This window comes from Tyto alba, unplaced genomic scaffold (genome assembly GCF_018691265.1).
Source record: "Tyto alba isolate M040663 unplaced genomic scaffold, T.alba_DEE_v4.0 Super-Scaffold_5, whole genome shotgun sequence".
NCBI classification, from domain to species: Eukaryota; Metazoa; Chordata; class Aves; order Strigiformes; family Tytonidae; genus Tyto; species Tyto alba.
In genome coordinates, this window is record NW_024881326.1 from 12,201,865 (window position 1) to 12,228,535 (window position 26,671).

A 26,671-nucleotide genomic window follows, 5' to 3' on the forward strand; every position below is an offset into this window, starting at 1 on the left:
AGCTGGTGGCAATGTGAAGCTCAAGGGCAGCCTTGGCTGCCGTGACCAAGACATGGTGGAGTTCAAGATCCTTAGGGCATTTGACACTGTCCCACACAACATCCTTGCGTCTAAATTGGAGACGTGGACTTGATGGATGGACCACTCCGGGCATAAGGAATTGGCTGGTTGGTCACACTCAAAGAGTTACAGTGACTAGCTTGACATACAAGTGGAAACCAGCGACAGGAGCATTCCTCAGGGGTCGGTGATGGGACTTGGTGCTAAGATATCTTTCCTCACCCTAGACAGTGGGATTGAGTGTACCCTCAGCATGTTTGTCAAAATGCCATGGAAACTAATACTCTAAAAGCACATCTGACTAAGTCTTTGTAACAGTTTATGATATTGAATCAAGAAAAATGGCCCAGAAGAAAAACAGGTGGCTAGAGAGATGCATCCAGAGCTATCTGACAGATTTCTCATTGACACACTTGATCAAAAAGCCCTGTCTCTTAAAAAGTCTTCACAGCAAGCTTGTCAACCCTGTTCTTTCCTGCACCCTTGCAACTGAACAAGCTACACTACAGAAAATCACCACACAAGTACCACTTCTCTACTGGCACATCCAGTAATTTTTAATCACGTAGAAATTCTGCTTACAGGTACCAGCACAAAAGTGATATATTGCCAAAAGTACAGAAAACAAGGCCCACTTTCAGAAGTGGAAGCATACCTAATTTAAACACAAACTCCAGCTAACAAAACGAGGAATTCGAGTCTCTCAGACTGCTGCAGCTCCTTCTGAGGCCAGTTCTTCGTTGAACCATCTCTCTACGGACCTGAACAAAGGGCTTACGAAGTCCCAACTGAACCATACTCAAGTTATATTCAGGTACTGGAGAGCTCAGCCGTGGAGTCACATACTGCCTAAATCCCGCGAGGGCAGCGTTTGTGCACCTCACCAGTCTACATGCAGTTATAAAGAACAAAGAGCACATGCTTTCTGCACAGACTTCATGCAGTCTCTCAGACTGGAGTGGGTAATTTCAGTCAGGCACTGCAAAGACTGGCTTTGCAACAAACAACAAGTTTTACTGCAAGAAAAAAAAAAAAAAAAAAAAAAACCAAAAACACAGGCCATAAATTGAGACCCAGGTCCCCCAAACCCTCTGCTTTCTGTTGAGATTTCAGGTTAACCCTTTAAACTTTGCGTCGTTCAATCAAATGTGATCCGAAAACTGCGCTCTTGCTCCTTGCGGCGGCTCTCGCAAACCTTTGTCACCTCTTCTACCTTTCTCTGCAACATAGCTGTGGGAGAAACAAGTGGTTAATCTTATATTCACCCTCAGACACAACCCTGCACGCTTTAGCCTGCAGGAGGAGAAAAACTCATTTTGACAGTCACTCAGATTTGACAGTGCACAAAGGAGGAGGAAAACCCTACACAAAGCACTGCTAACCCTCCACGGCAAGGAAGACTGCCTAAGAAGTATTCAGAGGCATTCAGGGACCGGCAGGCAGAACCGGAGGAGCCCTGGGACGTGTTGTTGACACTGTTTGCCATGCCAGTTCGCTGTACTTTCAGGGCACTGCATCAGGGAGTAGCACAAACCCTCCCTGAACTGAAAACTGCACGCTACTCTGCAGCTTGAGGAAAAGCAATTGCTCTGTAAACCAGCTTCCCCTACCCACCTCCTGCTAAACTCACATTGCATTATACCAATTACAGGTGGACCACACAATCTGTTAGAAATTCATGCATATTTTCTTGCAGGATAGCACGCAGCTATAACAAGCTTTTAACTGTAAATACAGAAAAGACAGTGCGATTGCACAGAAGAGCTGCAGAGCACTTGCAGCCATGACACAAATCACCTGCTATTTGCAGATCACCGATTTGGAAATACACCGGCCACTGATTGACCATCAACTTTAAATGCAGCAGGAATCTCGAGAAAAAAAGCCCCATTAAATTCTGACCTAAGCCAATAATAGTATTGAAACATGGATAGTAGTAATGCCTGCTTGCACCCAAGAAATACACCAGGTGTGGGTGCTTTCACAGCCAGACAGTGCAATTTGGTGCTGGTAAGAGGAGGACTGCTTTAGTCTGCCGTGCCCCCATGTGGCTGCTAACATCAGTTAAAATCAAAACCGTGTAGAATCCTTGAATCCCTCACAAGGAGGCCCTCCCTGGGACAAAAGTTCCTTTTTTCTGTGTTTTTGGTATTGCACCATGGTACACTAGTTACAGGTGAATCCAAAACAAGAAACAACAGTTACTACACTGTTCAAGATTCCACAAGCGAGTGCATCTTCTGCTCTGCACTACACCTCAAGTTCCTGCTACTGTGAAATTCCCACACCATTACTGAGAGTTAGCGAGCCTGCCGATAAATGCAGGCTGCTCACTCTTACCTGGATTTGGCTTTCCAGTTGCAAAGAGGAAGACGATAACGTTAAATACACACACACAGAGCCCCACCCCACCATTTTTCCTACTCCAAAGGGGAAGCCCCACAACATTTTCAAAGTTGAAATCTTTAACCTTAGCTTGACAGAACAAAGCATAAGGTTTTCACTTTGCACTGATGCATTTCAAAGCAGTGCTTTTTGGTAAAACATTACCAGTTGCCAGGAGATACTTCTCAGCATTAGAGAGGCCTTTAGTGCACATCAGGAGAATTCAAGCACAGAAGGGACAGTGTCATTGAAGGTGATGAGGAGAAGACTCCTCAGGGATCTTCAGGAATTCATTTGTGTTCTTTTACGTTCCCAAAAAGCTGCAAGATGCCTCTCACCTGAGTTCTGGTCAATCCACTGCAAGGAGTCCATGTGCGCATTCAAAATTTTACAGATCTGCTGAAGCTGAGCAGAAAGAGAAGGTGCAAGTCATTTGCTGCACTACAGAAACTCCAAGAGCAGTAAAAGACAGCCTGCCTGTCCCTGCCTTTGGAACCAGATGCAATCAAGTTTCTCATAGGTACAGCTCCACTAACCTAGCAGCCACTTTCCCAGGGAAGTCTGGGCAGCAACTGTGTTGCTTTGCTTCTCTTCACAAGCGAGAAAACAGACTGGTTAAGAGTATATGCCGGTGGCTTAGGCTTATTCCAGTGCAGACCTAGGAACCACCACAACATTAATCACCTTAGGCCTGAGGTGGTAACGGTAAGAAGTAATGGGAAAAATCTCAAGTCTGCAATATGAAGGGAAATCTTTACTGGAAAAAAGCTTCTCAGTAAAGCCTCTGGGTGTATCAAGATCAATTTAATACACATCAGAAAGACTGTTTTCATGGGGATCCAAAAGTTATACAAGAAAAACGAGTCATCTCCTACGGAGGTCATTCTGAACAAAATTTGGATTTGCTGCAAGAAAGATGCAAGCAGTAGAGCATGTGGCCAGATCAAAGTTAAAAATGCCTCGGAAACAAGTTGTAATCTAGGCAGAAATCAGACAATAAGCAAATACCCAGAGTCCATATGAGAATGAGATACTTGGAAAACTATTAAGAACTATAGAGTAAGAACATGAATCAGGTTGGGTTTTACTGCATTATAACGCAATTTGAAGCAGAAGAGAGACAATCCAAGAAGAAAACAAAACGCCATATCAAGTTTGAAACCACAAGCAGCAGAGTATCCATGAGTGGACAAAGAGTTAAAAGTGTTAAAAAAGCATCTGTGTGACTACCAACATACAAAAAAAACCCCCTTTGATTTACCGGGTCACTCGTGTCTGCTGGGCCTCCTGATGCATTCAAGTGCTCAATGATGTCCTTCAGATCTTGTGCCATACGCTTCAACTGAGCATCTATGTTTTCAGCCAGTTTATAGCTGCACAACACATGGGAACCAAGGTCAGAATACTTGAAGTGAACATCAGAAGACCTGCTCCCAGTCACATCAGCTTTGGGCAGTCAGAATTAGCTTCCGCACCTTTCCACCAAGGCTGGCAGATGCGTGGGAAGAGCACCACAGGAGGCATTCTGTCGCACAGGTGAATTAATTCCTAACCTCTTTCTCTCTTGATGCATAGCACAGAGACAGACAAGCAGTAACAAAGAGGGCTTTCTGGAAGTGTTGTCAGAACTGAAGGAACCAGTTACTCCACGTTCTTCAAGATTCACATCTCTTAAACCAGACAAACACTTCCTTTAAGCATTCTGCTACCATTCAACACTTAAGGCTTACAAGATACCCGAGCCACACACAGTGCATTCTGCTCTCATTGCTTCTTTCACTAAATATTCACACAGTTTTAGAGATTATGCCAAAATTAGTAACCTTTTCCCAAACAGCTGATTAGACCTACATCCAAAGAGCTCTTCAGGCTCATTCAAGCCTTACTTGATGCAATTCCCCTGTTTCTAATGTTTAAAACTTAAGTTGACATGCAAAAAATAGGACTACATATTTGAAAAGGGCTGTTGATAGTTCAATCTTGTCATGCACTCCAACTCTACTTCCTGCTGATTGATCACCACCACCTTAGCCTGCTCATCACATGCTCAAATCACACTTCTGCCTTACGTCCTCTCCCGCTCTTCATCTGCATGCTGCAAGTAGATAGTCCCGCTCTGTTCCTTCACAGACTCCTCCAGAGGGGTCAGCAAGTCTTCAAGCTCTTTCTGCTGTGACAGAATGAAGTCTAGTTCCTGATCCAGTCTGAAAAGAGAAAATGTTAACTACCCCACTTAGAGGTTATGTACAGTCTACATCTGCCGTACCATAATGCAAGAAGATGCAAAAAGAAACAAAATTGTCTCAAGTATTCATAATTTCGTACCTCTTCTGATCAAGCTTCACTTTCTCTACTTCTCTGTGTAATGAAGTAATCTGGAGACAGAGGACAATTAATTACACTACAAAAACTCAAAAGTCAACTCCTGTATGAGCGGTGGAACTGAGAAAGCCAGCACGATACAAACGTCTACTGGAACCAACAGTTACATAAAGATTTACAGAACAACAATTGACTAACGGAGGTTTGGCTTTGAAAGCACCACCCTAAGAAAACTTTCGATCATAGTGAAAATCTGTCACAGAACAGACTTCCAAGCTTCAGTGCTACAGACCACAGGAGACATGCATTCAGTTTTCCAAAAGCAACCAGATATAATTCACAGCCCCTCCCCCCCCCCTTTTTTTTTTAAAGTAGAAAGTCCCACTAGATGGCTTGCTACATCTGGAACATTGAAGGCCTCTAAGGATCTAAGCATGCAAAATCGGGTTACACTCGATGTCACCTCACTTTCTCTCCATTCTCTATCAGCATCCGATCCCAGGCATTAACTTGTGTAGCTTGATGGAGAAAGTGTTTCTCTTGGTCTTCCAGTTCCAGACTCCACTTGTTTATCAAACTCTCCAGCTGGGCATAAGTCATCACTGGAGGCGCGCTGAGAGCAAGTGCGAGACAGTACAGAACACGAGATCAAAAACCAAGATGTAAACATGACAACACTATTTCCCCTTCCTCTACCAGACACCAGTGTGAATCCTGCCTCTTGCCCCGATCCAGAAAAAGTCAGTTATAGCAAAATACTCACCTGGTGGTGCTTGTGGTGGTTATGGCAGCTGTAGAAGTCCCAGCTCCAATGGCACCAGTCGTAGTTAATGGCTTAAGATTCAAAGCAAATCCAGAAGCAGAAGTAGTGCCTGAAAGAAGAGATGCAAGTCAAGAAACAAAGAGGACACGTCTGCTATCTCACAAATCAAGAACGGGGCCAATGTACACATCTAAGCACGGTGCTGCATGAGCTCAAATAGGTCCCTTAAAACGCAAATCCCACATCTGTCAGGAAGGGAACGAAGCACATCTTGACACAACAGCAGTGGACTATAAATGCCCGACTTGTAGCTCTGGCAAAAGGAAGAACTGTCAGCCTGCACTTAACCTGGGCATTAGATTTAGCCCACACTCCTCTTAGTTACTAGAGGTGATGTTAAAACAAGAGGAGACTATCAGCACACCCAGCTCCTCTTCTGCACCTTGGCAGAAGACGAGATGTCTCTGTTTCAAAAAGCTGAGAGCATCTATCAGATGGTACTGTCAGCCAGTCAAACGGCACTTGTAGGCACTGACCTCCAATTCTTCCGTCACTCCAGAAAAAGCTTTACAAAGACTTTGAGAGCTGAGCAACATCCCTGTTATTACACTGAAAACTGACCACTAACTCGATCCAGAAAAGGGTGTTCAGCCTTGAATCCCAATCCTGCAGCAGCAAATTCCACTACAGGTTTTCACATGCAAATTACCACTTCAACATAGAGCTCTGACTTCTGCCGACTTTTTCATTTTTTAAAGAAAACATCTCTCCCTCACCTCTTAGAGCACTTCTGCACCTACACAGGCAGGCTAGAGAAGGAGCAGCTAATCAAAGTCACTCTACTTGCTCCAGACTAAAACATCAAAGCCCACAGGCGTTCCTGCACGCAGAGCTCCTTTCCTGTGGACAGGCTCTCAAAAGTCAGGAGTAACTCTGCATTTGGGGAGATGGAAAGGGAGAATCACAGAGAGAAATACTGTGTTATTTCACAGCATCTCGTTCTTACCAGTGGCAGTGCTTGTTGCCGCAGCTGTCGTTCCAGGAATTTTTAATCCAAACCCAAGTGTTCCAAGACTGCCTGTCCCAGTGGAAGGGGCACCAACTGTAAACAGAAGACAACGCTTCAGAGTTTGCATAACCCCTTAAAAACAGTGCCCCTTTGAAAAGCTCTACCCTGAACCTGCTAACCCATCTCCATCTGGTCCGTCCTTCTATTCACCAGGATCACTCTTTAGGTGGAGGATCATCCAGACACAACACAAAAAAAGGCAGGCTGAGGCTATCAAATAGCCAGAATGTTCTGCGATTCTCCCAGGAAGCTTTAGCAATCCAGCTGCCAAGCCACCGTCGAGTCTCCTTACCTCTGCTGTATTATCTAACATTTAGCTGCTATCAAATGCTAAAATGAGCAAAAGGACTGGCAGGAAATGCAATCTCTGCATGAGGCTACTTGCTAAAGCAATACAACTGCACGTAGCACAGGAAACATGCTGGTCACGTCTCAGTTGTCTCAAAACAAAACGCCAATTATTGTCTAAGAACATCTCGAAAAACAGAGAATGCCCGTTAGCTTAAACGCTAAGATTAAGGTCATCCTCGCAACCAGAGTAGCAATGCAAGCATTGTATTGTAGGGCTACTAACAATACAAGTTGTTAGGCTGGTATATATGGCATCTACAAATTGGAGCTCATCAGTTAAAAGTCATCAGTGTGGCTTTAACATAAAAACTTGTGCAAGTCTTAAAGAAACAGAAACAACTAATGCAAGAGCTGAAGGCAGACGTAACCGGACTCAAGGTGCTGCTGTCTTCCAGACCCCAGTTAAAACATCACTAGAAAGCTCAGTTGTGGCGATACCACCCAGGCGGACAAACTAAAAATTCATATACAGCTACATCTGCCCCGCACCGCTTGCCCACTCGGCATCTGAAGTGTGCTGTGGTTTGGGCAAAACCCTCCAGACCTCACTGCTGAAGAAACTTTGCCAGAAATCACAAAGACGGAGGCTGGCAAACAGCAAGAAGAGCTCACCTTTTGAGTTCTCCCCTGTTACCCCGGCAGCTGCAGCTCCACAGGCGGCGCTGACCATGCTGCTCATCTATTCCCCCAACACCTAAAGTCTGTACACGGTGACTTACGTGAGAGGCCCGTGGTGGTAGACGATGTCGGTGCTGAAGAGCTCACTATAGATGCAAACAGCCCCGTTGAACCCAGAATGGAGGTTGTGGTGGTAGCAGCAGTTGTAGCAGCCGTGGACGTAACTACAAATGGGAAAAGTGTCCATCTTTCACAAGCAGACCACATCAAGCTCTCGCCCATTTCAGAACACCCATGCTGACAATGCGACACAGATTTGCCTAGCCCCACCAGTTTTTTTAAGGAGGTCAGAATTTTTTATTCTTTTTCCTCTTATTCTACCTCAACTAGATCTCTTCTCCCATGTACCCTTTAAACCGGTGGCTCCCTTCTACAACGCTCCAGCAACGAGTACACAGCCGAGTTTGGCACGTGAGACAATAATAAAAAAAAAAAAACAACAAGATACTGAGTTCAAGGGCTGTATGGACTGTCACAGATCACCGAGGCCATTGCAAATTCACAGTAACAAACACTTGTAGCCCATTTCCAGACTCCGGTTTAGAAAACTAATGCCAGAAAGACAGCCGACTCACAAAGTCATGAGTAATTACTTCCTAAAATCACTTCCTACCTCCAAGCTTGGTTCCAAAGGACAGAGCGGGTCCCTGGCTGGTACTAGTGGTCAGCGTTGCCACGGGTGCGCTAGTGGCTGCTGTTGAAGGCAATGACCCAAAGTTTAGACCTGCAACAAGTACCATAAGTAAAAGACAAACCTTTTACTACAGACACACTGGAGTTTCCGCTGATCGCTGCAATAGCCAAGTTAGAAGCAATACCAGTATAAGAAAATCATTAATATTTACTGTAACAAAAACTCTGCCTTATCCAGGAATTTAACACGGGCTAACAAGCTCATGCCCTAAAAAAGCTTCCCAGAATGATTCTGACACACATGAACGTCCCCCTCACCCCAGAGCTGATGACCTTCCCGACACCGAGGCCCGCACTGTCACCAACAAGCAAATCAAAAGCGGCACAGTGAACTTTTGCCAGACTCTGCAGGAGCAGGAAGGCTCCTGCCCTCACGGAGGTCAACAGTGGTTTGGCACCACGGGCCAGGAACATCCTCCAGCCTCCCCATCACTCCAAGACCTTTCCCTCTGCACCAGCAAGACCATCAAAAACATTCACAAAGAGCTGCAAATGCAGCTGGCACTTCTACACGCACTGGCAACATTTTTGCAGCCTCACCCTCCAAAGCCAGAGGCTGAACAGCAATTGTTCCTCGTCACCAAAGACCCTGGACAGGCATGTGACAAAACCCACGGATTCCAGCCGCTTGCTTCACTTCACACCAGCAGAAGCAGGCGGCTACAGAGCCTCCACGCCACCCGCAGCTGCCCTCCGTGCCGACACGCTTCCTGCCTGCCGCTGCCATTTCCAGCCCAGGCACCCACCTGCTGACTGCCCCCCGAGGCTGAAGGGGGTGGCCGACTGGGTCGCAGTTCCCACGGTGGCAGCAGTGGTGGCGGCAGCTGCAGGTGCCGTTCCAAAGGTCAACCCCGTGGGCGCTGCTTGCGGAGCTGCGGTGCCGACGCTGAAGCTGGCTGTGCCGGCCTGAGTTGTGGTAGCGCTGGAAAAGGTAAACCCTCCAGTGGTCCCAGACTGAGAGGTGGTGGTGGCGCTGGTGCCAGCAGATCCAAACACAAAGCCAGAAGGGGCTGCTGCTTGACTTGAGGGTACGCTGGCTGGTACAGAGCTACCAAACCCAAAGCCTCCCGTGATTCCAGTAGCTTGAGTTGCAGTACTGCCTCCAAAGTTTACTTTTGGTGCATTTGCCCTAGAGAAGAAGAGGAGAAGCCAAGCTGCTTGAGACACACAGCCAGTCACGTACTGAGTCGGCTTTCCTACAGACCATTTGCTGACAGCAGAAACCACCTTTCAGTCAGGTGCACAGTCAACCAGGTTCAGGCTTCAACTTTGACAGAGGCTGCATTGCAACGCCTGTGACCTGCAGCCCTCTGTTAACCCTCTTTATACTGACTCCCCCTCAGTTACCTCTACCTGTCGGAGCACCAAAGACATTTAGGGCGCTGTAAGTGAAGCTGCTCGTTCTTTTAGCTCCTAAGCACCCTTTTCTCTTCCTCTACAAAACTCTTTTTTTTTTTTTTTTCTCCAGCTGAATTTTACTGCTAGTCCCCATTCAAGCTCCCCCCCACTGCTCCCACATGGCAAGCTTTGACAACAGAGGTTCTGAAGAACCGCCTCCAAGCTTACAGCTTTTGCTAAGGACAAAACACTCCCACGAGCTGAAGAAACATCCCGAGCGCTCTGGAGTCGGATCACGAAGGACAAGACGTTTTATGCTCTGGTGCCAAGTTCTAGCTCTTCTTCATGCAAGCACCCGCACCCCAACCGCAGGCTGAGGCGGGGAACAGCTCGTTCTCAACACCCGTCTGAAACAGCCAGCACGGACGAGTAACGGGCCTCGCTCAGCGCTCTTCCGAACGCGCTGCGGCACCGCGGGCATTCTAAGGCGCAAGAGCCACGCGTTTGCTCCCCCGAGAATTGCTTGCAAAGCATCTCCGCGGCGACGGGGAGGACCCCACCCACTCACAGCGCCCAGCGGCCTCGGCCGCACAGCAAAGCCCGCGCCCCCACCCGGGACCAGCCGACCCCCGCGCCGCTCACCCCAGCGGGAACACGTTTGCTGCCGGAGCCGCCGCCGCCGCCGGCGTCCCGAAGCTGAAGCTGGCGGGCTGCGCCGCGGCGCCCGGCCTGCTGAAGGAGAAGAGCCCGGCGGGCTGGCTGCTGGCTGGCGTCTGGGCCGCGCTCCCGAAGCTGAAGCCGCCCGAGGCGGCGGGCGTGGAGAAGGAGAAAACGGTCGTGGCCGTCGTGGCGGCCGTCTTCGGCGTGCCCAGAGTGAAGCCGCCTCCCGCCGCGCCCGACCCGAAGTTGAACTGGTTCATGGCGGCACCGGCAGGAGGCCCGGGCCCGGGCCCGGGGACGGCGGCCGCGGCCCAGCTCCCGCCACCGACCGCCCGACGGGCCGCCCTGCGCCGCTGCTCGCGCGGGGAGATGACGCTCAGCCCCTCGCCCCGCCCCTCGCCCCGCCGCGGCTTGCCGCCCTCAGCACCTATTGGCTCGTCTTGCCGCCGCTCGAGGGCGGCCCGTTCGGATTGGCCCGCGGGGCTACAAGGGGCGAGGGGCGGTAGCGGCGCCCCGTTGCTATGGTGACGTAGGACGCCGCCGGCGGCGGCTGCACCGGCCCTTTCTGCCGTTAGGACCCCGGCGCTGGGCTGGGCCGCGCCGCGACTCTGTCGCCCGTGGGAGAGTGGGCTGCCCCGTGCCGCCGGCAGCCGCTGTGCAGCCGGGCAGCGGGACCGTGCCGTGCTGAGGGCAGGCGTCCCTAACGCTGGCCCGCAGCCTGCTCCTCGAGCTGCCGCTCCCCTGAGCCTTCCTGGAGCAAGTTGGGAACCTGGAGCAACTCCGGCGGTGGAGCAGGCAGGGAACCTGCTGCAGACCTCCGCCCGGCCCCTCGGAGCTGACCTGAGCCGAGACCTCCTGCTGCCCTCGCCCGGCTGCAGTAGCCGCAAATCCACGCTGAGGTGGGGGCTTCCATCGCTAATTAGCACTGCAAGGCTTGAGCTGTGATCGCAGCTGCTGACCGTGAAGCAAAAGAGTCTGTAATCTGAGCACAGAGAGGAAAGCTTGATTACGTTCCGTTCCATCTGTTTTGACATCACGCACGGAAGAGTTTAGCCAAACTTTACCCTTTCAGAACACACAGCAGGAGAACTGTGCTTTACAGACAGGGAACACACTTTGTTCTTTCTTCTTCTGTCACTTTTTTCTCCTGCGTAGGTGAGCAGTGGGTATTGAGATGGACAGTGTTTCCTCAGGCTCTTCTCTGCAGTTACTTGCCCAGCTACTTCGTGACACTCAAGATGATGATGACGATGAACGTGTGGTGAGTCTTTTGTAAGAAATGCTGCTTCTTCCGCTTGTTGTACCATAGCCTGACCTTGTTAACTGAGAAGCAAATCTCTTTTTCTGCAGAGTGAGTAAAAAGAGAGTGAAAACCTTAGAAGGTTTTGGACTGACTGAAACAGCTAGACGATACTTTTAGGGCAACACTCTCTTGAGGGACAGACTAAGCAAGATGCTCCAGGAAACAAGGAGAGATTGTGACGACAAAGTGGGAGGGAGATTTAATTTTTTCAGCCCGAAGAAAACAATAACATGTAGTTGCAAGACCTTTAGGTACTTCAGACTTCCCCTTACTTTTCCCTGAAGTCTGCCAGAGATGAAGGCAATTACAGCTAAATACTTCATATGAGGAGGAAAAAGTTGCTGCTCTACTTCTGAGTAAGGACTAAAATAGCCAGAGGCAACTGAGTGCACTAATTCTGTGTGTCAGGCACTGAAGAACTGTAGAGATAATTGATCACTAAAGTACAATATATATGTTGGTGATTGTAGAACAGGAAGGGTAAGTAATCATTCTAACGTAAATGATCCAAATGACTAATGAGAGAAGCATCTTTCCATTCATCTATATCATTTTATATATATATATAAAAATCAATTCTTCTATATCAAAATATCAGTAAATAATCCAGGAGGTTCCTGGAATGCATTGATGATAACTTCCTTCTCCAAGTGATAGAGGATTCAACGAGGAGAGGTGCTATGCTGGACCTTGTTCTCAACAAGGAGAAGCTGGTGAGGAATGTGAAGATCAAGGGCAGCCTTGGCTGCAGAGGCCAAGACATGGTGGAGTTCAAAATCCTTAGGGCAGCGAGGAGGTCGCACAGCAAGCTCACTGCCCTGGACTTCAGTCTTCAGAGAGCAGACTTTCACCCCTTCAGGGATCTGCTTGGCAGAATACCATGGGATAAATCCCTGGAGGGAAGAGGGGCCCAAGACAGCTGGTTAATATTCAAGGATCACCACCCCCATGCTTGGGAGGGATGCATCCCAACAAAGAGGAAGTTGGGAAAAAATGCCAGAAAGCCTGCATGGATGAACAAGAGGTTCCTGGACAAAATCAAACACAAAAAGGAAGCCTACAGAGGATGGAAGTAAGGACAGATAGACTGGGAGGAATACAGATAAATTGTACAAACAGCCAGGGGTCAGGTTGAGAAAGCTAAAGACCTAATAGAATTAAATCTGACCAGTGATGTCAAGGTTAACAAGAAAAGCTTCTATATGTTAGTCAGTAATAAAAGAAAGACTAGGGAAAATGTGAGCCCTCTCTGGAAGGAAACGAGATCTTGATACCTGGGACATGGAGAAGGCTGAGGTCAGGCATTTCTCAGGCATGGTTGTAGGTCCCGTTGTAGGTCAGGCATGATTTCCCCTTAGAGAAGTCGTGTTGGCTGTCACCAATTACCTCCTTATTTTCCCTGTGTCCAGCTCTGGGGCCCCCAACATAAGAAGGACATAGATCTGTTGGAGTGGGTCCAGAGGAGGCCACGAGAACGATCAGGGGACAGGAACACCTCCCTTATGAGGACAGGCTGAGGGAGTTGGGATTGTTCAGCCTGGAGAAGAGAAGGCTCTGGGGAGACCTTATCGCAGCCTTCAAGTACTTAAAGTGGGCTACAGGAAAGATGGGGAGGGACTCTTTATCAGCCAAGTCTCTGACGATTTTGAACAAGTCATGCTGTGACATGGATAACAAGGAGGGCCACAGGTGCCAACAATCACAACGTAGAAGGCCCCTGTAAAGGCTCAAAATTTTGTCATGTCTCTTAGGATTTTGAACAAGTCATGTTATGACACCATTAACAAATGGCAGATGCCTTAGTTTTCATCCAAATCATTCAACAAAGAGCCAGCTGGCTGACAGCACCAGTTGTGCACTCGTAGTGGCAATGGTAGTAATATTTGGGATAAAAGGGGTGCATATCCTTTGAAATTTTCTTTCAGTAGGTGGTAGATGTGGTCCTTTAACTACCCTTTAGTTGTTTAATGTCTGTGTTTTAAAACTAGAATTATTGCTGTATATCTTTGCAGTAAACACCCTGATTTTAAAATAATTTGTTTACATCTTATTAATAAAATGAATGACACTTCAGAGACAGAAATGGAAAATTGCGATAAGGGATTTCAATTAAGTCTGAGTCAATCTGGGTAAATTGAAATCTTTATTTTGATTTAATTTAATGTTCTGTGCATATGAGGCACTTTTATAGAACCAAGGAATCTTCATATATAGAGAAATGTCTCACATTGGCCTATTAGCACTAGATTGATTCATAATTAGAGGAAAATGTTGTTCCCTCATCTCTACTGTCAAAAGGAATCCAAATGCTGTGATCAGGTTTTCATATAGCACCCTTGATTTCCTGCAATATTTCCATGGCAGGCAAAGCATAGAAATTTTGCCAAAATGCCATGGAAACTAATACTCAAAAGGCACATCTGTCTGTAATCTGCTTCATGGAGTCCTGCTTAAATCCAGTGTGTCAAGGTCACTTTCTGCTGGGTCAGAGTGAAGAAGTGAGAATTTTTGGTGGTTTGGTCATGAAATTGTAAGATAATATTTTTTGGATTCTAGCAGGGATTTGTCTGACCTCAGACAACATTTTGTATTTATTGACATTATCATAGTTACTGAGCTGAGCTCTATGAAAATTGATTGAAGTTCTATTTCGATTTTTTGCAGCCACACTGTTCTGCTACCACCATGACTCCGGGTAGTATTGGACCAGTAAAGAAAGAGACCACTGGTAAGGAGGAGTGTTTGTATGTTTTAGCATTCAGTCCCATGTTAGCAGACAATAACAACTGTAGTAAGTTACCACTGATGGAGTTTGCTTCATTAAGAGAGTGGTCTCTGGCCTTTGAGATGGAAATAGCATTACACTTTTACAATTACACTGTAAAGCTCTTCTTTTCTTGAAAGCTTAACTGCAAATTATGCAAAGAGAAGCATAAAAGGTAACTCCAGAGCACAGCAGCCTCCAGTGGCAATGCTAAACAGAGTACAGCCCAGTCATGCGCTGAGGGGAATCTTAACTGAGCAGCAAAAAGCTCCATATAAGTACTCTCATGGAATTCTTAATGCTCACTGTGTACAAACAAGGAAGATGGTCGTCTAAGTATTGCCCTGAAAGGATCTTCATGGAGTAAACTGTGTAGAACTGAGCCTATGCCTATGAGGAAGAAGCACTATAAAGTAGACCATGAAACAGTCATACCTTATTCCCCTCAAAAGTTTCACAACTCTATTTAGACCATACATAGGGAGAAATAGAAGCTTTGTTCAGTGCTGCCCTCAACAGATCGAGAGACATTTTTCAGTTATTTTCCTTCCTGCACCTAATTCTTTGCCTGGAAACCCCAGGCAATTACAGGCTTTACCTGACTCCAGGTGTTCTGGCATCATATAGAAAGCAGACTCTCAGACAATGAGAACAAATATCTTGAGGGTTCCTAAAATTGTGTCAACACCTTGAATTGTACTCAGGAAAGAAATGACAAGTTTAGTCTTGGCAAAGTTAACATAAAGTTCCTCCTGGAGCTAATGCTGTTATATTATTGGGCAGCTTGGTTATGAGCCACAGGAAGGGTCAACAAGGACCAAGATGAGTGTAGCAGGGAAGGAACTGTGGCAAATGTGACAAATATTTTTGTTACATATTTTTGCTTGGGATTCCAATAATAACCAGAAATTCTACTATAAAAACCTTCAAGTTGCAGACTTACCAGCTTACTAGAAAATATAATTTTTGATGTAGGTCAGGCATAGACCATAGCATTCTGCCCGTGAACTTTCATGTGTCTTCAGTACCCTATCTGGGCTGTTGTCAATAATTAATAGGAAGAACTGGATTTCTATGTGAGGACAAGGTCCTTTTGTAAATGAGCAGAGTGCTCACTTGAAAATCTCATGTCAGGAGACTTGGGGAAGATTAATATTTCATATTTCTACACTATACCCATTTTGAAGTGCCAGATATTTTATGCCTGAAAGGAGGACTTCCTTGACATAGAGCTTGGGTAAAGGGGTTTTAAGGGAAAGGAGAACATCCTCTCTCTGCAAATTCTCATTCATGAGATACTGAGGTGAAGGAGACTGTAATTATTAACTGGAATGGGTTTAATACAAAGATTTTTCTAAAGTCTAGGGAAAAAAAAAAAAAAAACAAAACAAAAACAAAAATCTAAGTTTTCAGCAAACCTAGAGGAACAGAGACATTCCAAAATATGACAGTATGATTTTTCTTATGTCTTACAGGTACTTTTCAGGTGAAATCTGAAAACAGGAAAACTATTTGGAATACAGAGGAAATCCCAGAAGGATCTGAATTTGATGATACCTGGGACCCTAGAGAACAGCCAGAGTAAGCGAGTTGAAACTGCCTGCATGGGTTTTACATGACATTAATGGAAATATGAGTTAAACAGTATCTACTGTACTGGAGTGAAACAGCCATCTGAAAAGCTTGTGTCATGGAAGGAGAAAGGAAGGGTATCAGTGTTGGATCTAAAGCAACATGTGAGGAATGGTTTTAACCTCTCCCTTGGAAACCTTCTGATCCCATAAGAGAAACGTCAAGTTGTTTTTTCTCATCATAAAATTACTTGCAGTGTCAGACAGTTGTATAAAGTGGGATTAGGAGGGGAAGTAGGCCAGCAAAACAATTTACTAGCTTTCAGAGATGCCATTTGTGTGAAATACCTGTCTTTTCCCACTGCAGCTGAGATGCATTCATTTTTCATATTCAAAAATTCATAGAGTACTCCAACTTATATTTGCATTTCAAAGAATTAAACTCTTTAGAAACAAATAGTACTACAGGAAGGAAGGCTATATGCAATCAGTTTTGAACTTTTAAATCTTGTCATTCAATCTTAGTCTGTCAAGGGACAGCCTTAAACCAGAGTCTCTTCACTTACTCAGAGGAAAACAGTAACAAAAATGTTCTTGAAATAGACACAGTCAGGCATGTTAGCTGTGGTTTGTAGAGGTCAGAAAGCCTTCAGGGTCAGTTCACAAATCAACCTTTGCATTTCTAAGCATTGTGTTCTGATGTCATATCCTGGAGTGCTACATGCTGGAGCAGGTGGACTGAAGCCCATGAAGCTGTATACTAGTTTGGAGTCCAGAATTTTCATTTTTCTCTGCACATAAGTCATGTCATTAGGTGTTCAATTTCCTGATCTAAACACGGGACTGAGATGCACTTGAACTTAGACCCAGCATCTCTGAATATGATTTGGCATCCACCTATAGCCTCACATACAGTTAGTTGTACACTTGTTCTTGATATAGTCACCTGTAAGGTACAGAACGTGCTGTCTTTGTATTGTGGGCACAACGGGAGCTTTTCTCATGCTATTTTTTGACCCTTCTCCTCCATGCTGGGTAAAATGAAGTGCTTCACTAGCCTCAAGCAATTATGATCTGTGTTGGACGGATGAAAAGAGAATATAAGTCTTTGTAACAGTTCATGAAATTGAATCAAGGAAAATGGCCCAAAAGGAAAGCATGTGGCTAGAGAGGTGCATCCAGAGCTATTAGACAGATTTCTCATTGACTTAAGAATTATTACATGCACATATGAACACTGGAGATGTGAAAAAGACTTTTCATACAGTCTTTCAATAGCTTAGAAAAGTGACTCACTCCACTTATTTTGCTCAATGTAGTAGGAGTAATGTATGTTCTAAATACAAATTTAGTTTGTGTTTCCTCGTTAAGTACCAAGGGCAAGGGAGTATAGGATTCCACATTTTGTAGATGTGGAGGGGTAGAAAATCAGTGTTGGCCAAATGCAAAACAATTACAATCTGACAAAAGAGTGTTGTGCTGAGGCTGCAAGAATATGTTGAAGACAGAACAGAATAAGTATAATTGTGACAGCATTCTTTTCAAATCCATTTCCCAAGAGTTTGTGGTGTTTGACTAGTTGCTTCACTTAGGATGCATTTCCTGATCCTGCAAAGGCTGGTTAGTGAAGTAGAGCCAACAAAGTGAGTGCCTTGGAAGGTAGAGTGAATGATCTTCACCAGTCTTCTAGCTACCTCAGTCATGGTTCTGAAAAAAAAACCCAGCGCAGATGGGTTGAAGCCTTAAAGGGAGACTGAAAAGGAAGAGAGACAAAGCAATGAGGCTATTTATGGTCCTCTGAGAAATAGAGTCTCCTTTAGTCTCCTGCCCCTTCTCCAGTATTATTAGGCAATGACTTCTCTTTCTCAGGTATGAGATTTTATTCAAACAATGTGTGGGAACAGAGGACGTCTTCTTTGGGATGAGCAGGAAAGACCCCTCCACAGCCTGCTGTGAAGATATAGTGGTGAGCTGAACCTGTATCTCCCATCCCTTCTTTGTGCTCTTTCTCTGCCCTTTTCAATCTTGCCACCTTCTTGAGGGACAGAATGTAAACACCAAGCTGTATTGCTGCCTCTGTCCTCCTGTAGGATTTTCTTGTAGTTATTCAAGCATTTGTAGGTGGTATTTACACTTGCTCAGCAGAGGAACTCAGGTATATCTCCTCAAGGACCTAGAGTACTCGAAAGAATCTGTGCAAATGCCTATGCTACATACAGACTTGGGGGAAATAAAAAGTAGCTCTAAGCTGAAGTTTCAACCTGGGCATAATTTTGGAAGGGAGAGGAGCTAAGAAGGAGATGGTTTTCATCTGCCTGCATTTATTGCAAGGTATGCGAGTTAGGAGAATGCTTACAATACTGACAGTCTATAAAGTTACAGGTATCAGATCCTGTCCCATTATTATATGATCAAAGACCTCCCTGCTTTCTTAGCTTCAGGACAGGTAGAACTGCTTTGCATTTTTTCTAGTAGAAGCAAGCTGTCCTTGGAATACACAAAGCCAGGGGGTTTTGCTGGATGTAGAATTCTTGTCAAGTGCATTATCAGCTCAGGATTTTGAAGAAAATGGGATATCAATATGCATCACTAAGCTATCGAAAGCAATGATTATCACTGTCGTATTTTCTCCGATACAAATTACCTACTCAGAATGTTGCTCTTTGACACTGGCATCAAAATATTCATAAAGATGAGATCTTTAATGGATTGTAGGGCTACATATATAATCACAGCTTTACCTTTACCCATCATTTCAGATTAAAATCAAGCTTCCAGAGGCAAAGTACTCAGACATCACATTAGATATCCAGGACAAGGTTCTTGATCTTCGAACTCCCAAAAAGTAAGTGAAACACAATTGATAGAAGTACAGTTAATATCTTGTTTGAAAGGAGGTTTAACCAAGCCTTCAACTGAATGCTGTGTGGAAGGCAATGCTAGAGATGAAGATTGGATTATTAATTGCACATGAGAAACATAGACAAAAACAACCATAGTCCATCTGTAGGTGTAGAGTGTGCTGGCTTTGAATCTGTGATACTGTTCTAGCAAAAATAGCTTTGAGGCAAATTTTGGCTACCTAAAAAGCAAGGCTTCAAGGACCCAAAAAGTCTGGCAAAAAACTGCCCGCAGTCTTGGAGTTTGCTTTCTAAATACTAATTTGTACAAATATATAACTGAAGATGGTCAAAAATGTGCAGATACATTTTCAGGAGTTGAAAGACAAATTGTGGACATATATAGGCATGGATGCGGAGATGGAAATGTTACAAGGTTTCCCTAAAAATATTTCCTTTGAGTTCTTTTTTTATAGGGCTATTTCAAACCTACAAAGATAATCAACTGACTGATATACTCTCAGACTTCTCAGTCTTCCTCAATATTTCCCTCAGTGTGTGATTGCTTTACCTGAGATTTCCAGATAATTCCCATGTCTGTTTTGCTTTAAGTCCTTATTCACAGTAGAGTATTTTCATAAGAAAGCTTAATCCTCTCTGGGCTGACTTGCTTCACTGAACGGGATGCATGATGATCTATATGTGAATAGCTTCCTGCAAATAAATTCAAGGTGCAGACCATGGATCAAGGCCCAGATAAATTCTGTCCCTAGTGAACTAAAAATAGAAAAGCCACCTTTCTCACAGACAAAATCAGGCTGAGTCAGTTACTCCCTGCTTGTTTTTAGCCCAAAGATGCAACAGGAGTGGAGGAATGTTTGGAAGTGCTAGCTCTGAAACTGGAAAATCAGGAGAAATAATTGTTCGGCTAATGATTTGCAGAACCTATAGGTAGTAAAAGAAGCACTTGATGAAATACTGGAAACCTCAGCATCCTTTTTCTGTTGCAATTCTATCTTTTTGGTGACTCAGATCTGCCATTATCATCGTAGTATCCAGCTGTCTCTAGTCACAAGCCTAGCAAATAAAAAGTTTGCTGTAAACCTAATGGTTGCTTGGGTACAGCCTGAGCCATTGCTGCGTTCACAAATACAAGTGCAAGTCTTCCTTCTCAGTATGAAAGAAACAAACAAGATTTCAAGTTCTATATACTGAAAACCACTGTATCTCACAGATGTATAGGAGGTCTCAAATAAAATATTTCCAATTCTTTAGTCCTGGGGCTGATTCTAAGCCAACCTGATTTTAAGGGCTTCTAAATTATAGCAAATGACTGCCTTCAGTAGGTGTGGTGCAAAGGTGTTTTGACTATACCTCTTTCAGCCATGGCTCCTACAAGACAGCTGGAAAGGTCTGAAAAAGAATCAATATTACTTAAACCCCAATTTAAAGTAACCCACATCTGTGCTACCTTGTTGTCTTGTTGAGCTTTATAGAGTTTGGCCAGGCAGATCTCTTGGTTCTAAAGTGTCCTTGATTCTGTTAGCACTGTGAATAGAGGTCCAAGAGTAGCCCATAATTTATATTGTTAATATATAAGCCTGGGATAAGAGGGGAAAGAGTCCAGACTCTGCATGAGCAAGTAAGTTTGAACTGTCTTCAGTGAGAAGAGTTGAGTGGGTCCAGGCTAAGACATCCTTGTGAGGAGATAAACCAGAAGGCTTGTCAGCCATTCCAGGAAAAACTGTATGTCTAACATAGTTGAGGGACTGTGGAATAGTTCTTGAGTCCAAGATCCAGCCTTTCTTTTGTGTATTACGTGCCTGAGCCACAGGTAGGGGATCACTGAATCAGTCTTTAGTGTAAGTTTAAATCCCAGCAACTTCATAACTGTGAGTCCATTCTCATACCTGAACTGTGCTTTGCAGTGTAGACATTATTTTCTGTGAAACTGCCCCACTTAATTCTTTTCACTAGAGAATACAGACTCCCGAAGACATGTTCAGGCTTTAGGCATTATTCGGATTTTTACCACCAGGAGAGCATTATCAATGCAGCTTCTCCTTCCTCTGCATGTAAAATGTAGCACTGTGCAAAAGCAAGAACAGTGGATAGAGCCCACAATCCATCATTGGAAACTGTTGTCATAGCCACAGCCAAAATAAAAGAATAGTGTTGGAAATATTTCAGGGCCTGTATAGCTGTGCACCAGGTATTGCGGGAACCCCACAACCTGTCATGAGAATGAGATATTCTGAAAGAACATGCTTTGGTATACTGATTGGCAAATTGCAAGAATAACTTGCAGTGCCTTCTCAGTTGCTCACCCGATCTGAAACACTGAAATTCACTGTGTCCTCTTTTACAGGAAGCTGCTGCTGCACCTCCCCTACCATGTAGACAGCAAGAATGGTAAAGCTCGTTTTCTCTCTGAAGAGGAGACCTTGGAAGTCACCTTGAGAGTATCAAGGAAGTTTGATTTCATAAATTTTGTCTGATGGATAGAGGAATAAAGAAAGTTTGCAAAAAATAATCTCTGAGTTTGAAGTCTTCTTGAAACCTAAATGGTCATAAAATAGTAGATTGTTTCCCTTGAACAGTCCGGGGGAATATCCCTGGAGAAATTGAATCAGCCAGGAGGAACAAACTACCCATAGGTTCTGCAAAGTGAGACTGCTCAGCTCTCGCGCTGCTCTGGTTAATGTTCTGCTTCCTTCAGTCTAATCCAGGCTCTGTGAATTAGAAAAGAGGAATTTACACTTCTGTAAACCAGGGAAAGTTTTTTTGTGGTTATGGCTGGTGAGTACCACAAGGAGGTTCTGGCCAGTAAGTCTGATGCTGAGTTGCTGTTGCAAGACTTGTAAGTGGTAAAATTCTTGTTTGGCTTCCAGTGCTGGGACTGGGTCCAGTTCAGAAGCTCCTCTTAACTACTTCTTGATGAGAAGCTCAAAGCTCTTCAGGGATCCATATCCACATCTGAGGCTCCTTTACACTGGCAGAACAAAGTAACCAACTATAGTTGTACTGTTGAACAACTCGGATCTTTTGAACAATTTTTGACAATATATGGTTCAGTGTCATCTGTTCACCTGCTGTCCCTCCAGCTATTTTTCAATCTTCCTTGATTATTAAAAGAATGTGTTCTAATGAACAGTTCCAGTTACCTTTCACTCTGCCTTCTCTATATTATGTCCCAAGAGACTTTCTAAAAGTGAAATAAGAGGAACTTTGTATAATAAAGCATCATTTAAAGGGCTGAAATGTGGCAAAAGGTTTTCTTTGGCCTTCAGGTCCGATATAGAGCTACAGAGGTGGGTAACCAAGATGTTTCTCTTACTAGCTGCTGGGCAGATATATTCATTTAACAGTGTTAATCATGAAGGAAACAAAGGTATTTGCTCAGTGATCAAACCGGAGAGGAGAAACAGAGCTTTGCATGTTGATGGACGTTAGCCAAAACCTTGTAAGCACTTTAAAAACAAAATGGCTTGGGTCCTGCGTTCTTCTGGTGTAGAAGTAGAGGAAAATAATTGACCATCTAGGTTGCAGACAGTATCAGCACAGCTGAATTTGTGTCAAGCTGTAATGAGAAGATGAATTCTCCATGATGGATTGAAGATATTGACAATGAGTTTCCAGGTGTATTTTTTTGTTTTGTGAGGAAATTTCAGAATTCACAGTATGTTTGTAATAGACTGCGTTATAATGCTAGGACAAATTAAACTGGTGTCTGGACTTTTCAACTACTTCCCTTAAAAGCAGACCCGTTTCTTGGGTCAGAATAATACTACCCTACCTCTGCTTTAGTGTTAATGCACTGGAAAGCAGATACCTCAGATATGATTCATCACAAGCTATTGAATATGTTGATAACATGAAGGGACTGCTCCAATTTGTATTTGCTTAAGTTTCTATAAATTGCATTGGAATGTCTCTTATTCCTATTCTGCAAAGCTGTGGTGGAGGGGAACAATGCAGATGTATGAAAAGGCTGAGATCATTCCTCCTGACTCAGTTTGTACTGCCTGTGTTTGCCAAGAAGTTACAGTAAGGCTCTTTCTTGGGAAAGGTTGTATTTGTGGTCCCTAGGCAATATGCTGCTTCATTTTTGCATTTCTTATACAGATTACAAGAAAAGTAGAAAATTGACCTGTATTTATACAAATGTGAAAATAACATTTGCCCAAACTCATTCAGTAAATCCGTGGCAAAGCAGAGTATAACTGTTGCTCTGAGCCCTATTTCAGTGCTCTATCCACAAGGTAATGTTGCCTTTATAGTTGGCAGTAGGAATTTACTAAGCTTTAAATCATCAAGTTCTGCTTAATTTAATGTCAGTGTTTGATATGGAAAACAACGAGTTTTGCTCATTGTGCCTTTCTCTGGTGTTTTAGTTTCCTATAGAAATGAGCATATGCCACACGTCTTATTTTCTCCCCAAATATATTTTAACCTGGGGTATTTTATCTGCATTCAAGAGACAAAAATCTGAGGTAAGTATGTTTTATAAGAAAGTTAGCTACTGAATAGAAAAAGGAAATACAAATTAGTACTGCCTAAGGGGGAAATTCTAGTGTGACTCCCTGTGCCTGCTGGCCAGTCACTCTGTACATCCATACTCCAGGCTACAGTAGGTCATCCACACCACTCCCGGAGGGGAAGCTGGCAAGTTGGTGACGTAGCAGGATAGGGAAGGTATTGCAAAGAAAGGGAGATACGCTGGCAGGGGGAAGGTGAAATCACAGTGTTAGGGTACAAGAACACAGGGGACAAACTCGTAGGAAGCCAGGCTCCATATTTTCCACTGCTCAAAAGCTCTACTGCTGTTTTCAGTAGAGTAGAAACATTGGTCCGGTGGCAGGCAACTTGCTGTTCTGATCAGGTCCATCGCCTGAATGCACCATCATTACCAGGAGATCCTCTCACATTCTTACTTTCTTCCTATAAAGGAGACAGAGACTACCCTAGGCAAAAGGTTGTGGGTTTTTTTTCCATAGATCATCTGTTCTGGGTTGAGTGAGTGGTAGAGTTTTTTGGTGGCAGGGGAGGGGGCTATCAGGGCGTCCCCCTGTGAGAAGCTTCTCAAAGCTCCCCCAGCTCCACATCAGCTCCACTTCTGTTTGGGAAATTGAGCCAATCAACTGCGCCTCTGTGATAACGTATTTAAGAAGGGACGTGGTGACGGGCAGTGGGACTTGTGAGGAGGAGTTGCTGCAGCTGCATGAACACCAAGGTCAGTGGAGGAACAGAGGAAGAAAGGATGGGGGAGGTGTGCTGGAGCAGAGACCCCCCTGTACCCTGTGGTGAGACGGCAGGGTGGCCCCCCCTGCCACCCCTGAAGATCTACGGTGGAGCAGACATTGATTTATGGCCTGTTGCTCCTGCTCAGCTGATCAAGGTTCTGTGCCCGAAGAAGGCCGGGGTCTCAGGGGAAAAGGTAGCCCCGCTGCTGTAATTCAGTGCTGGGAGGATTGCAACATGCGGGGGAGTCCCACGCCGGAGCAGCTCGGGAAGGGCTGCAGCTGTGGGAGAGAATCCAGTCGGAGGAAGTTAGTGACCCATGACGGAGCGGTGTGGGGAACACTGCGGCCCATGGGAGGAATTCATGTTGGAGAAAGTTTGTGGAGGACTGTCTCCTGTGAGAGGGGGACCACGATGGAGCAGGAGGAACAAGTTCCAGACACTCCCCTCACCGAAGATAGGGGAAGTGACAGCGCTGACTGCACCCCCCATTCCCTGCCCCTGCGCCACTGGGGGAGGAGGTAGAGATATCGGGAGCAGAGCTGAGCCCGGGAAGAAGGGAGGGGTGGGGGGAAGGTGTTCTCAAGATGTGGCAATGCTTCTCACTGTCCTACTCTGTTATGTGTTGTTAGTGTCTGTAATAAATGTATGGGTTTTTTTCTTCCCCTAACGAGTCTGCCTTTTGCTCGTGATCATAAAGGGGAATTTTTCCCCATCCCAGACCTATCTCGAACCCCAAGCCTGGCTCTCTGTCCCTTCTCATTGCCGGAGGGGAAGGGAGAGAGAGCTGCTGCATTGTGGTTGGCTGCCGACCAGGCCCAAACCACGACATCATCTCAAGAGAAAACTGGTCAAAAGGACATGCAGGCTACCAAGCTTCCCCGAAATCTGTGGGCTACTGCTGGCTACAGGAGAGTTAACTTCTTTGCAAGCACTTGAAGGCAGTTTTGCTTTGCTGAACTAGCACTGGCAGAAAACCTTTTGAAGGGGATACAAAACCCCCTTTGCCTCTGAACGTAAAAGCTGTTGCCTAAGTACCACTCCAACACCTGCAGGCATCTTAATTAATCAGAATTATGAGCCCAGTTAAACAATCCAGCCATTAAGCCGCAGCCATTAAACATCATCAAGCTTTATTTGGTTCCCTAAGAAACATCTTGATTAAACATATTGCAGTTAAGTAGAGGGTACTGTAGCTGTGGAAATGAGATAGAGGCTGTTTACAGTAGTATCCCAATAAACTGCAGGTTGTCATCTTGACTTGTTGAAGCCTTCTGTCTTCCAGCTGTGGTGGCAGAGCCACCTCTCCCATTTTGACTTGTTCCTGTCTTCTATCAGAACTATGGTGTTGTGCTAAAGTACACAACCCAGCTTGCTCTGTGTTTCACCCCTCTTCATATTCCCTTTTGTCCACATACCAATATTCTAAGGCAAAGATACTTTCCCTCATTCTACAACCTGAGAAATGAGAAGGGAAAAAAAAAAAAAAGGAGAAAACCCAGAAGAATTGCTCCATATAAACAGCTGAGACAGAGCAAGAACTTAAATTCAGATTTTCCCCTTAAACCTGCAGTCTAGCTTCTGGGCTGCTCTCATTTCCATCTTCTTCCAGGTCTGTTGTTATCATCATATACACCTTGTATTTATTTTAAAAGGAAGACTGCTTCATTTTTCTGCTGTTCAGTTTAAACTTTGTATTCAAAATTTCTATGTACTTTTTTCATTGTGTGAAACACTGATATATTGGTATCTGCTTCCCTCCAGATAAAGTTTATCTAAAATAACTAAGCTGTATCTATGTGTATGGAAAGATCTCTCCCCTACTGCCTACAAAGTAAGGAGGCAAGACTGGTATCGCTTCTGTCTTTCTCATCTAACCTTGGGCCCTGACACTCGGTGCATGAGACTGGGCTCCTGTGGGCAAAACAGAGCTCTGCAGCATCACTTGCAGGCTGCGGTGCACAGTGGCACTTGGAGGAGTGCAAATACAAAAAGGAAACTCCCAGTGAAGTAACCTCTGTCTCCAAGGCCTCCCAGATTTTCTCATTGAGGTAGCAGGTGACTGCTTTTAGCAGTATCTCCTCTGCATATTTGGCAGCGTGGACTGCTAGATATTCGGCAAAACAGACCGACGGGCAGGAGCACGCACCAGTGCTGAGCCATGCAGGCAGTGCTTTGAATATGTCCAGCAGATTCACTGCACACTCACATATCCATCGCTGGTGCACCTCCTCATGCTGGAGCAGGTGCCTTTGAATGTGCTGCTGTTGGCAGACCTTTACCCTCTTCTGTGCAGCACCTGCAGCTTGGATTCATTCTTATCCTCTGGGATCCTCTTCAAGCAGTGCTGCCATGGGCAGTCAGTTGTCTGCCTATGGTCTTGACTTCAGGGAAGGTGACTGGAATCTGCTGGAGCGTGGGTTATTTCTTTACTGTAACCTTAATAAACAGGACACAATTTATCTCTTTGAGTCCCTCTTCACTCTCATTGTCTTCTGCTTCAGGTAGATTTTACTTTAACACTGTGATCCAGAACAACCATTTTCCCTTGTCCCTCCTGATTGTTCTGTGCTAGCTTCAGGGGACTGTGATATCTTTTCTCATTTCCTAAGTGCTTCATTTCACTTCCCTTG

At 45.0% G+C, this 26,671-nt stretch overlaps 2 protein-coding genes across 4 annotated transcripts; one reads left to right on the forward strand and one right to left on the reverse strand.

Moving 5' to 3' along the window:
- Positions 1-596: 596 nt before the first annotated feature.
- Positions 597-10,685, reverse strand: LOC116962407 (nuclear pore glycoprotein p62). 2 transcript variants are annotated; one of them, XM_042807171.1, is made up of 12 exons: positions 10,302-10,685; positions 9,068-9,450; positions 8,242-8,322; positions 7,670-7,792; positions 6,537-6,632; positions 5,531-5,639; positions 5,236-5,380; positions 4,771-4,820; positions 4,515-4,649; positions 3,707-3,818; positions 2,784-2,850; positions 597-1,290 (listed from the first exon to the last, which is right to left on the reverse strand). In XM_042807171.1, exons 1-12 carry the CDS (start codon positions 10,577-10,579, stop codon positions 1,199-1,201), a joined length of 1,671 nt encoding a protein of 556 aa, XP_042663105.1. In that variant the 5' UTR covers positions 10,580-10,685; the 3' UTR covers positions 597-1,198. The 2 variants fall into 2 exon arrangements, with proteins under 2 accessions (XP_042663105.1, XP_042663104.1); XM_042807170.1 differs by having other exon boundaries at positions 8,242-8,352.
- Positions 10,686-10,857: 172 nt separating this feature from the next.
- Positions 10,858-21,327, forward strand: DNAAF6 (dynein axonemal assembly factor 6). Of its 2 annotated transcripts, none has more exons than XM_032996013.2 (7): positions 10,858-11,360; positions 11,475-11,580; positions 14,287-14,350; positions 15,862-15,967; positions 17,827-17,923; positions 18,717-18,802; positions 21,166-21,327. In XM_032996013.2, exons 2-7 carry the CDS (start codon positions 11,494-11,496, stop codon positions 21,293-21,295), a joined length of 570 nt encoding a protein of 189 aa, XP_032851904.1. In that variant the 5' UTR covers positions 10,858-11,360; positions 11,475-11,493; the 3' UTR covers positions 21,296-21,327. The 2 variants fall into 2 exon arrangements, with proteins under 2 accessions (XP_032851904.1, XP_032851903.1); XM_032996012.2 differs by having other exon boundaries at positions 10,858-11,218.
- The last annotated feature ends 5,344 nt before the right edge of the window (positions 21,328-26,671 follow it).

Excerpts from the sequence above, each read along its gene's own strand:
- LOC116962407 (XM_042807170.1), bottom strand. The coding sequence starts at position 10,579 with ATGAACCAGTTCAACTTCGGGTCGGGCGCGGCGGGAGGCGGCTTCACT. Across the intron at positions 9,451-10,301 it reads GCAAACGTGTTCCCGCTGGG|GGCAAATGCACCAAAAGTAA; the intron begins GTGAGCGGCGCG and ends CTTCTTCTCTAG. Across the intron at positions 7,793-8,241 it reads CTTTGGAACCAAGCTTGGAG|TTACGTCCACGGCTGCTACA; the intron begins GTAGGAAGTGAT and ends TCCCATTTGTAG.
- DNAAF6 (XM_032996013.2), top strand. The coding sequence starts at position 11,494 with ATGGACAGTGTTTCCTCAGGCTCTTCTCTGCAGTTACTTGCCCAGCTA. Across the intron at positions 11,581-14,286 it reads ATGATGACGATGAACGTGTG|CCACACTGTTCTGCTACCAC; the intron begins GTGAGTCTTTTG and ends GATTTTTTGCAG. Across the intron at positions 15,968-17,826 it reads GACCCTAGAGAACAGCCAGA|GTATGAGATTTTATTCAAAC; the intron begins GTAAGCGAGTTG and ends TCTCTTTCTCAG.